Source organism: Lutjanus erythropterus, chromosome 4, assembly GCF_056507025.1.
Source record: "Lutjanus erythropterus isolate fLutEry1 chromosome 4, fLutEry1.hap2, whole genome shotgun sequence".
In the NCBI taxonomy this organism is placed as follows: domain Eukaryota; kingdom Metazoa; phylum Chordata; class Actinopteri; order Lutjaniformes; family Lutjanidae; genus Lutjanus; species Lutjanus erythropterus.
The window spans coordinates 20855122-20867597 of NC_139320.1; the positions used below are offsets into that span (position 1 = coordinate 20855122).

At 39.3% G+C, this 12476-nt stretch overlaps 1 protein-coding gene across 1 annotated transcript; it reads right to left on the reverse strand.

Annotated features, from left to right (window-relative positions):
• Positions 1–3655: 3655 nt before the first annotated feature.
• Positions 3656–11734, reverse strand: LOC146328340 (uncharacterized). The gene is made up of 7 exons (XM_084716383.1): positions 11423–11734; positions 8955–9084; positions 6092–6185; positions 5510–5643; positions 5259–5401; positions 4188–4385; positions 3656–4088 (listed from the first exon to the last, which is right to left on the reverse strand). The coding sequence occupies exons 1-7, from the start codon at positions 11431–11433 to the stop codon at positions 3971–3973; spliced, it is 828 nt and encodes a 275-aa protein (XP_084572509.1). The 5' UTR covers positions 11434–11734; the 3' UTR covers positions 3656–3970.
• Between the last annotated feature and the right edge of the window lie 742 nt (positions 11735–12476).

The following is a 12476-nucleotide window of genomic DNA, read 5'->3' on the forward strand; positions in this document are numbered from 1 at the left end:
GTTCCCAAGTATAAATCCTGCCAACTCTGTTCCTCTGTTCCCTCTTTTTCTGGTTGAGAGCAGAGGGGTGAGAAGATTGTGTGTGTGAACTCACTCACATTGGAAATGAACCGACAAATCGGGATGAAATGAAAATCAAACGTGAGGAGGTTGACTGAGAAAGGCAATTATCTCTAATGAACAACATTTGTCCCCTGCACAGTCTCAATCACATCACCCCTCCTCCTCTCAGCCTCTCTTTCTGCCCTCTATGTCCCTGACATCATCAGTTGCACTTTATTTTACAGCACACTAATAAGACATAACAAACTGTACCTTGTATCAAATTAGACAAAAACTACAAACATGTTCTTTATTAGACAGTATTAGTATAAGTCCCTTTATTAGACTTTATCAGAGGTCCCTAATTACACTCTAATAGTCTAATAAGGGTGTAATAAAGGGTCTAATACTGTCTAATAAAAATCATATTATTTCTAGTTTTTCTCTGATATAAATTACAGCTTGTTGTTTTATATTAGTGAACTGTAAAATAAAGTGTGACCTCATCATCCCTGTGCTTTTTCTCTCCACCTCCACTCCCTGTCTTTTCCGCTGTCATCATCCCTCTGCTGTTGTGTGAGATAGTTGATCTCCCCAGAAGGACTGTGGGATGCTGCAGGAGTACGAGAGTAACAGGTGTCTCATTACTGTGCTAATAGCAGGCCACAGGGAGACACACACATACACACATTTTTACAGTGACAAGTAATGGCAGAGACGATAACTCCTCCACATTCCTCACATTCTTGCACTCTCTCAGTCATCATTTCATGGGTGAATTACCAGGCATGAATAATTCCAACGTGTCGATGCCTAGAGCTGGAGTCTATCTTGAGATGCATGCCCACACGACTGCCACCAATTCTCAAATCTTCCATTTAACACCAGTGCAAGATTTACTTGAAAGCTGAAGCTCCAAGCTATGAAAAGATGTTTTTTTTTTTTCCACCCACGATTATTTTTTGGGAAAATCAACTCAAAACTCCTCTCCCATTTGTACTGCCATGTTGGAAGAGATCACAGCATCAGAATGGGCTGCAGAGATAATTGATAGCATCTTGAAACCATCACTTGCAGCTTCTCTTCTTGACCTGGATCCCAGTAGCTACATGAGGATCCAGTGAGCTCATTATACTGTCTCTCTGCAGCAGTAATGATCTCTCATTCATCAGCTACAGACTTAGTTCTATCTCTAGCTCCGGACACACACATACACACACACACACACACACACACACACAACATGCAATTGCACAAACAATCTTCCACACTTAAACGAATCCCAATGAGGCATGTAACTGCTAGTTTGTGCCCGGCTGTATGCTTGTTAGAGAGATATCGGCTGCTTAAATTGTGTTTCTACGCATTACTGTGAGGGAAGAGAAGGCGAGGGCTGCTTGTGTGCCCTTACTTCATACTTGTGACGTGTGTTTATGCATGTGCAGCGGCAGTGTTCATAACTTGTGCTCTGTAGTGTCAGATAACAAAGTGTGTTTATGTTTCAGGTGCAGGCTGAAAATGAAACCACCATTAAAGAATGTATGAATATATGAACCCAGGCCAACAGGAGGGGGCAATAATCCAGGCATTTACCCAAATTGAGGGTCAATGCAAACAAACTGCAATATAAACACACTTTCACAGATTTTTTTGACCTGAATGAGAGAAAAAGTCTTATAGAAATATAGGATAGTCTAAATTCATAAAAGAGGACTCCCCACTTTACTTTTATAAAAAAAAAAAAAAAATCACCAAATTTGGAGATAAGTGCATTTCAGAGGACAGCGACATGATTTAGAATAGCTAGTCAGTTAGCTAGTTAGCTAATAATCTAACTTAAAGCTGATACAAGAAGTTTTTAACTGGTTATGAAACCACCTCAGTTTAATACTGAAGCCTATGTGAGCAAAGAGACCATGAGAAGACTGGCTGTTTCTATAGCTGTTAAAATTAAACAAGAGGAGATGGGATTTTATTTTATTTTTGATGTTATGATATTTGATATTTTATGGTTATGGCCTCTAAAATCAACAAAATATATATATAAAAAAAATATCTTGTAGTAGTTTAAGATGTGAATATATTTCGCTTTTACAGGCCCCCCAGCGACATTTTTTAATCATCTTCACAATGTGGTTTTCTTTTACACTCAGACAAGTCTAGTACACAGCATGTCTAAACAGGAAACAAGAAAGTTGACTGAGGTGCCAGCTCAGGTGCTTGATCAGCTGTTATTAGACCACAAAGTAAAAAAGGGTGGGACTTAGGAAGGGTCAATTGTGATATCACCAATTTCTGAATTTTCCAATACTCTCCTCATGCATCTTTCTTAAACTTTTGATATTTTATATTTATGGGACTAGACCAGATTCTGTAGCAATTTGTGTGGGGTCATGCTGTATAATGCCTATAATACAATGTGTGTAATCCCTACAACACTACAATGCTACTCCATGTATGACCGAATGGATGCCTTTTGCTTTATTCTTTTATCCAAAGCACTTTACTGTACCAGGAGTACACACACTTTTAGTGGGAATTAAAACCGTCCCAATGTGAGTGCTCTGCAAGCTACCAAGGATTACTCTTTGTGTTCGTGTGTGTGTGTGTGTGTGTGTGTGTGTGTGTGTGTGTGTGTGTGTATGTATGTGTGTGACCTGCTGCATGAGGCTCACGGGTCATTACCCAGTCAGTCAGAGGACACAAGGGGCCATTATCCTGGGGAGTCTGGACACTAAATGTTTGATAAGCCTCGAAAGCGGATGTCCTGTTTCTCTTCTCACATATTACAGATGCACAATAAAGACACAATGCGTGGTTGCATAAATTCCCTTAAGATTCAAAGAAATATGTCTCTAAACCAGGTACTTCTATTCAACTAGCTGCCCATGGGGAATTTTTCTATGGCCCCCAAGAGGCTGCTCACAAGTCAGGCTGGCAAGTGTGATAAATAAGGTACATATCTCTGAGCTACTTTGAGACATCTGAATTTTAGACATTATAACATTATACTGTGAGACTTCTTTGTGGCCAACAAACTCCCAGTGATTTTCCTATTTGGCCCAGTTGCTCTTAAGGTAGAACAGCGCTTCTTATATTAAGGTGATTATACATTAATGAAAACACAATTATGAATATTATATTCCATTTCTGCCATATACCGCTACTAAATACTTACAGATATTACACACTGGGACTTCAATTAATAAAGCAGTAATGCAAATTCCTAAGGAAATGCTTATGGTGGTTTTATACGTCATATTTAATCTAAGGATTCCTTAGTGAAGTAAGTGAATCCTTAGCGCAAGTAATGCAAGTGGGCACTAAGACCAATTTTTTGTTTGTATAATAACATATAAAAATGTTCTTCTATGTATGCTTGGTGCAGCTTGTAGCAGAGAGAGTGGAGTGTGAGTGTGTTGGCTCAGCAAAGTCCTGAGAGATGTGGAGCTGGTAAGAGATGAGTCATGTAGCAGTCTGATGATTAGACTTCTCCCTCTCTCCCTCCATCAAAGCCAAAGTTCATCATAATCATCTGATGTATATCTCTGTACTGCACCAAATTCAGTTAAAAAGAGTACAAACTGACGCAGAACAGCTGAAAGGCTTGGTAGTATTTCCTATTTATTATCAAAATATGTGCTTATATGTGTGTATCAAAATCTCACTAACAAAGATAATAGTCGATATCATGTCAATATGTAATTGGGACTACATATAAAAAGCATTTTACATGGCCTTGGAGCACATTACCACATTTCCTGTGACTGCACTGTCAGTGTGGTCTAAGAAGTGTTTTTCGGCAACAGCTGTGACACATTTTGTGTAAATGACTCAATAGCTGGAACGGTTCTGATGCCTGGTCACTGCTTCAAGTGCTGTAGGATTGGGAGAACTGACCCCACACACATCCATTCGTGGAAGGATGTCATAAAATGTTGCACATCCTGGTGGTTTCTGGGAACTGTAGTCTGGTGGGCAGAGAGTCTTCTGGCAGTTTGGGGATTCCATCCAGGATCTCTAGCTTTGGCAAACAGAGGAAAACACTGCACAGAGACCAAAGCAGAGAGAGAATGAGAGGAAAAGTCAAAGCAAACTCACACGTTTTCTCTAATATAAATCTTTTACTGTCTCCACCCCCTTACTGTGCACGGTAGTCCTGAGTGAAGGTCACAGGGTTGCGGGTCAGGTTGAGGGAGCGGAGCGGGCTATTCCCCAGAACTCCCAGTCCCCACAGGGATCCGATGGCGTTCTCAGACAGACAAAGGTGCTCCACTGCTGGGAGCTTTGGCAGCTGACGCAGACACACCAGGTGGTTACGCTGCAGGTTTAGCATCCTGCACCTGCCCAGCAGAAGCATAGATAAGCCTTACGGCTGGTTCACACCACATGCTTGAGCAGTGCATGTGCGTAGTATTCCCTGTTTCATTTTGGTGCCCATATTAATACGATGCATGGTTCTTGGCAAAAAATGCACATTGCAACTTATCTGTTGTCATATCGACATTGTACCAGCAGCAGGACATCTCTCACTACAGTTGTACGTCTGTGCAGTATGTCAGACATGAAAAAAATTGGGTGCAGTTTTTTCCCCCTTTCTCTCTTTTCTCTTCTCCCTCTATCCCTTCATCCCTCCCTCCTTTCCTCTCTGAACAAGGAGTAAATCACTGATTGCAATCAGAAAACATCTATTTTCTTCTCTTCAAACTCTGCAAACTCTACATAGAAAGACAGGGCTTTCAGCAGCCAACTCACAGCAGAAACACAGCCTGTGTGGACACCACAAACCACCACCAAACTGTATCACTGCACAGAGGGAAGCATGCTCATGACAGCAAGGAATGTAAACATTAATTGCATTTATTAACTTTTTGAATAAATGTTTTATATTGAAACTAGAACTTAAATCATGACCAAATGCCCTATTTCGCTATGTTGACCAAAGTGCAAAAATAATTTTTTATCCACCGTATGATTCTTCTTTGCTCCTAAATTCAACAGGTTCTCTATTGGCCCACACTACACCCTTCCACCAAGTTTCATGAAAATCGGGCAAGTAGTTTTTCCGTAATAACAAACGGACAAATGGCATCAAAAACTTAACCTCCTCAGCGAAGGTTAGGTGTTTCCCTTTTCTGTGAGATGATTTGAATAGGAGATATGGCTGTTGTGCAGGTGAAGGAGTTGTGGTGCATTCTGGGTAATGTGCTTCGTACCTTGGCAGACGTACAGAACTCAGGTTGGTGAGGGAGTTGTCAACCAGTTGTAGTTTCTCCACACGGATCAACCGACGGAGGATCCGGAGGAAATTCTCTTGCTGGAAGGGGTCGCCCAGGTCCTGGTAGGACAGATTTAACTCCTGAGAAGAGAGAGGTGGAAGAATTGTCAGGGTCCTCTACTGCCTCCCTCTCTCTCTTGTACTGTACATCTTTAAAATTACAGACATACACAATGCTTATTGACTTACCAGACAGTTTTCCCAGTTTTCTTGCAGTCTCTCCTCCCATCTCTGTCCTTCCTCCTCTCTCCTCCTCCTTCTGCTCGCTCTCTCCAGACAGATGCCACCCCCCTCCCTTTGAAACAGCTCCTCTTCTGATGGCCCTTTTGATGACATTGTCAAAACAAAACAAAAACCTATGACAATCTTAACCGTCATAACCATGCATCAAATGATAAACTGATTTCTAATCCTGCTTGCAGTCTGGATTCTTTGACACAAAAATGGAAGAGATACTACAACTTGGATGACATGTTTTTTCACTTGAGATGTTTTTTTGAAAGCTCAAATCATTTAAATTCAAGTAGAAGTTAATTTGAAATTCAGCTTTAGTACTGCAGGTCACTGCACCATGACATAAATTCCAACTTCCTGGTAACTGTTTGTAATATTTCCTGTTTATTTGTACCGAATCTTCTGAAGGAATTCTCCCAAACAAAGAAGCCATAGTGCAGCAATGCATGAAAACATTTCCCATCCCAGACTTCTACTATATTTTAGACTATCAGAGCGCAAATGTCACAGTGGTATTTTGCTCATAGAGGACCAGACCTTCTCTGACCCTGGGGCAGGTCAGCTGGTCACCTGTGACATCACACTGCTCCAGGCGATGCCAAGACACAAAGCGGAACCGACTCGATGGAAGCTGACCGAAAAAAGAAGAGAGAGAGAGAGAGAGTCGAATGAATGAAGTGAAAGCTCAGTGCATCAACCAGTGATAAATGTGATATGTGTTGTCGTATGGTTGTGGTTCTTTCCTAAAATCTGTAAAATCTGTGAAAGGAAATGTTAGATGCATCAATCTGCCCAATTTCATGAATATCTAATCATTAGGGTTGGGTTGCACCAGCAACAATTAATTTTTAAACTGGATTAAATTGTAGTTTATCCTGAAATTAAACAAGATTTAATTTAAACATCGGTTTAAACTCAAATTAAATTTATTTCTGTTGCAACAAAACTTGAAGCTACAAATTAAAATATAATCCATTATAATGGTTGACAAAACAAGAGTGGGCCTATACATTGGAGAGCAGGAAAGACACTAAAGCTTAATCTACCGTAGCATCCCATTAGTATAATATAAACTCTTCTCCATCAGCACACAGTTAGTATGTGGCCAAAATCAATGGGTCATTTTTAAGACCATTAACTAATACTGCTACATGTGTTAACAGGGTGAGAGTGTTATTACTCAGACTCCTTCAGTTGACAAGAACCACTTATGTTTATCATCAACCTCCTCCTCACCTGCATTTCAGCTCTTATTGCTTTCCTTTACATATCCCTTCATAAATATTTTTTATACATGAATACAAATCTTTCTGCCACATTACATTGTGAATGATCAAATAACAGATACATCTACCACATTAATTAAAAAAAACTGAGTGAGTAAATCTGCTCTGTGCCAGCAAGTTTCATATTCAAATATTTTATTTTTCAGTTTGTGTCTCCTGTTTCAGCAGCTCTCTCCTTTAAATGGACACCACTGTAGAGACATCCATGCTTAATAAAACTGTTGATGTAACATGCAATGAAAAATTAAGATTTTCTGTTCACTGTCTCTGTTATTTCAGTATAGGGGTTGGCTGATTATCAGCCTGGACAATTACTGGATCTGATATTGAGTATTTTTACAATTACCTGAATGTGTTTGTTATCCAATTCCAGGGGAGATAAATTAATTTTACAAAATGCAGTACTTTGGCTCTGATGCAGCCGCCTCTCTCTAGAGTTACCACTCTATGGTCTCACTTGATGTCCCACACACAACACTATTTGACTGGTTACACATTCCAAGTTTTACTAGTTTTACTTATTTTTATTTCATTCACAACATACTTTATAAAACATCAGGGAGCGTTTTTGTTTATTTATTTATTTGAATGTTCTTTTCTCTTTTTTTCAAGAAATGCTGCTGGCATCTCCCTGTACTTTTTGAAGTTAAAGTTGAAAAGTTCTATTTTAGGAGGCTTTTCACATCAGGGGCCCGGGCCTGGATCCAAGTGCACCTGAGCCCAAATTACAGTTCATTCAATTAGTGTGAACAATGTATTCTGTACCTGTGCACGAATTAACAAACCACCCACTTGAAAAGGTGATATCTGGTATGGTTCCCGTGTGATCTCATATGGTTCACATCAGGTGTCAAAACTATCTATACGTAAACAAGGATGTGGACTGCTAGTGATCCTTCCTAAGTCCCGCCCCGTTTGGAACCTCGGTCAACCTCTACTTACATATGATGAAAGAGAAATCTGACCGAGGTTCTGACAAACACCAAGCTTGCTCAACTGTTATTGGAGCACAGAGAAAAACTATGAAAGGATTTAGGAAGGGTGAGTTGGCAGGCTTTTCTACATAACAGCAACAACATAAACAGGGTGCAGAACAACATTAATAATATAAAATTTTTATTGCAAGAGTATATCAATTACAAATATCTTTTTTCAATTTGATTACTAATATTTGGTATTGTCCTATCATGTCGGTTGACCCCTGGTCCAGTGGGATGCAATTCTGGACTAAACCCTTCTCCTTACTTGATCTTTTCAGTCCCTGTACGCTCATCCTGTTCACCCCGCTTTGCCTGTGTAACTTTACACCTCCTTCAGTCACTCTGGACCCAACTCTACTTGACCCCTGCCTCCTCACTGACTGGACACTCGCAAAACAGCCCCACATGTCAACTGTTCACATCACATGCAAAGGGTTAACAAGCCAAATATGACTAACATCAGAATGGTCTGCAAATACATAGAATAGAAAACATGGATGATTCATTCATATATTTTACATTATACTCCAAACGATGTATACCTATAAATTATGAATGTAATTTCCATGCTACCTCTAGTAAAACCTAGTTTTAACATATGTTCATTTCTAAAACAGAAACATCCATCATGTACACTTGCTATTAAAATAACTAACAACAAATGTTTACTACTTAGCAATAAAAATCTTTAGAAAAGCCTTCTTTGCTGCAGGATTTTAAGCAAGGCACCTTGCAGAGTCATGAGTACAGAGAGTATTTTTAAGTAAGGGACTCTGCATGGAACATTGGGAGGATTAGGTAAGAAGCCATTTTTCATCTTTCTTTATTTAAATAGTCAAGAGGCTGAAAAATCATTCTGCGCACCAATCTAGGCGAGAGGCCAGTGGCCTGAGGGTAAAACAGAGAGCGCTGAGAACAGAGTGAAAATATGAGGTTCAGTTCAGGACAACTGAAATGGAAGGACTGGATGATGAAAAGGTGGGGAGAAAACAGGGAGGACACAGGAGTGGTGAGAGGATGGAGGAGTCAATGCAACAGAGGCGGAGGGAGGATAAAGAGCAGAAATGCCTTAAGGACAAGAGCAATGAATGATTACTGTCTTACTCTGTGTGTGTATGTGTGTGAGACACTCACAGGTGTAGATGCAAGTCCAGAATCAGGACTCTGGTCCACACAGAGAGGTGTGCGTGCAACCCCGAGGTCAGAGTACTGGGACGAGTGGGATTTGGGAAAACTGCCACTGAGAGTGTTCACACCTGATGAACTGACAGAGAGAGAAAGAGGTGGGACAGAAAAAAAGGGAAACAGAGGAAAGAGATTAGGGAGTACACTTTATTTACAATTTGCAAAGTGTAAAATTCTCTGAAAAGACCACAATTCTCTGAAAGAACAATGAATACTTATTGTGGTCATATTTAAAGATATCGAACATTGTGGATGATGTTATCAATCAGCAGCTTCAATCCTAATCTGTATCAGACTTCTATCTTAAAACAATATCAGTGGAACCCTGGTGCTAAAGCACTGCCACAAGTTTTGATTTATACATGGTTTGTAATGCAGGGGATAAATGAACCTTCTTCCTCTATACAGAAGCTTCAAGGAAACTAAAAAAGAAGGAAGGGTCATTACATCATTAACCAACATTTTATGATCTGCTTGGTTTCCGTGATTATCACCCACTTTAGTTGGTGTTGTGTGGTTAAGCCAACATTACAACACAGGAGCAGAAATATATGGAAAATTAAAAGAATTGCTAGATCTCGACAAGCTGTTCAATTCATGAAAAAATAAAATACTACATCATCGTTCAGTTCCAATGTTTTGTGCATTTGCAGGTCTACTGTGATCCATATAGTGATGAACATGTAATCACAGTAGACTGACTAAATGAGATGTTGAAATAGCACTTATTCTTCTTAAGATACCTCAGGCTGTTCATCATCTGTTTTGTAAAAAGATGGTTCATTAATTGTGAAAAAATTTGGACCTGGTATTTATGGGTTACTACATACTGGTTTTACTGGTTGGGCCCACTTCAGATCAAATTAAGCTGTATGTGGCCTGTGAACTAAAATGAGTCTGACGCTCCAGGGCAGCTATAGGGTCATCGAGTACATTATCGTGTCTCTGGTCCCTGACCCTGATGGGCTGTCTTCTTCGTAATGTAAACCCTGGTGTGTGCTGAAACCCTGACCACCGGCCGAGTGGGTAGAGTTACGGTGAACTGGGCCTGACAATGCAGATTAGCACCCGTTGCCATAGCAGCAGCAGACACCTGAGCAGGTGCCATTAGCTTATAATAGCCGCTGTATGCAGGGGATAGCTGGACACTGGTGTCTCTTTAATAGACCTCTTTCACAGCAGCCATTTCAACATGGTATAGTTGGGTAAACACAGGTGTTACCAATGATACTAATTAAGGCTCCTCCATTCAGACCAGACAGTGTCAGGGTGCTGCTATTGTGCATGTTGGCTCACTGGAAAGACTCTGCGACACTAAATGAAACAGGACATTAGTTAGTATTATTGTGTGTACTTTTCACCTGTGTTTGCTATTTCATATCAACATGGCTGCTGTGAAAAGGTCCACTGAATCAGTTCTATTTGCATATTCTCAAAATTAAACTTAATAATAAACACTATCTTTTTTCAGAACTGTGTATAATTACACACATTTAACTATTCAAAAATTGTCAACACGTAATGGTCAATCTCTGAGGTGCCATTTAATCTTTTTTTATTTTTAAACAAGGTTTCTAAATCAAGAATCATGCATTTTTGTAACACTAGTGAAACTAACAGGATGAGTTTTTAGTTAAGCAACTAGATGAAATGTAGCCACATGGCAACAATAATACCCCTTTAAAATGGTTTACTAAAACTATCTTTAAAAAAAATAATGGATAAATAACATCTAAAGATTAATTTAGGTAACAGGAACACTACTGAATGTTGGGACTGTCATTCTCAGTCACACTTACCATACGAATAAAAATAAAGAAAATAAAGTAAGAGAATTTACTTTTGGTCTTCCCATGGCCTCCAGTAAACTCAGTTGATGTTACTTTATGGTGATCATGTGAATTGTAGAATTTCCCTTTCTTTTTTTGTTGTGGGGACATGACTAAAATGTGTTTTTTAACCAACATATTATAAAGTCATTCATTATAACATTGTTAAACGTAATTTTAAAGAGTGGGAACAGACTAAAATCCTATTTATTCAGTGCTCTGGGTAGTTTTTTTTTTTTTTTTTTTATGAAGGACTCACATGATGTATCTTCAAAATGAAATTAGTACAAAGTGCAGAACACTTTGCTTGTTAATATATTACACAGATACTTTTCATGCCAATTTGCATGCATGGTTAGTTGGTATGGCCGGATGATTTGCTGTGCTGCCACACCACAGGCTTTTATAATGGCTGAATACATAATTACGTAACGTTAAACAGAATTCAAAACATTATTAGTTTTGGGGAGTATAAAGGCAAGTGGTATCCTCAGTCGTCTCTTGAGCCTGATAGCCTAATGTAGGTTAATTACATTGGCAAACAACATCACTGAACACGATATGACTGTTGCTGTTAAACTAGCTTACCTTTCTGACATGTCCCAATCGTCTTGAGAGAAATTCTCCTGGCCTTTTGAACGGCTCGGTTTATCCCTGTAAAGCTGGAGCTGTTACCCATGGAGCCCGCTGGGTTTGTTGGTTATATTCACAAAGAGAAAGTTTACCGTCCTGTTTCCAGGCCCGGTAGAGACGGAGAGACTGACACCGGAGTGGGACCCGCTGCTGCTGCTGCTGCTGCTGCAGGTGAGACACCGAGCAGAGCCCACAGGCTCCTGGTTGCCTGGCAACAGCGTTCAAGCGTAGCTATCAGACAAACAGGAAGAAACGAAACTACCCGTCAGCCTCTGTTGTGAAAACGAATATTCAGCTTTTAAATGAACTGTGAAAACTCAATTACTTTAAACAAAAGAGAACATAGATTTTCTGAAAACTTTTTTTTTTTTTTTTTGCTTTGTGTTAGCACAAAGAGATCGCTTCTATCCCAAACGGTTTGCTCCATCTATTGGTCAAAGAATAAGTAGATCTATATAGCACTGAATCGGGTACAAAAATAAATAAATAAATAAATAAAAATATTGGCATTAGGTAATTAATTTTTAGATTCAATATTTAATCAGTAACCAGTCACTGTCAGGGCAGTTGTAATCAGTGGACTGTAACTAAGAACATTTATATCAAGTATTGTACTCACTTTAAATTTTACTTCCCTTTAATTCATATTTGTGCTTGTACACTACATCCCACACTACGTTTTATTCCACAAAGATGAAAAATGGCTGTTTTCTGACTTTTGAGAGATACATGGTTCTCACTGACTCACCTTTTCGATAATTTGATAATCTGGGACAGGTCACTTTGAAATCTGGACACAGCTTTAAAAGGCCTTTGCATGTCACATGCCAAGCTCAATATCGCCAACATTTCAGAAGCATTATGAAGAAATAACAAGAAAAGAAAGCTGAATAAGAAAATGTATAAAATTCACTGAATTTTCATTTACTAGTTATCTGGAAATCAAGAAAACATCATAGTATTTCTTCATGAAGAATTTAAATAAAGCCAATATCAGACATCAAATACA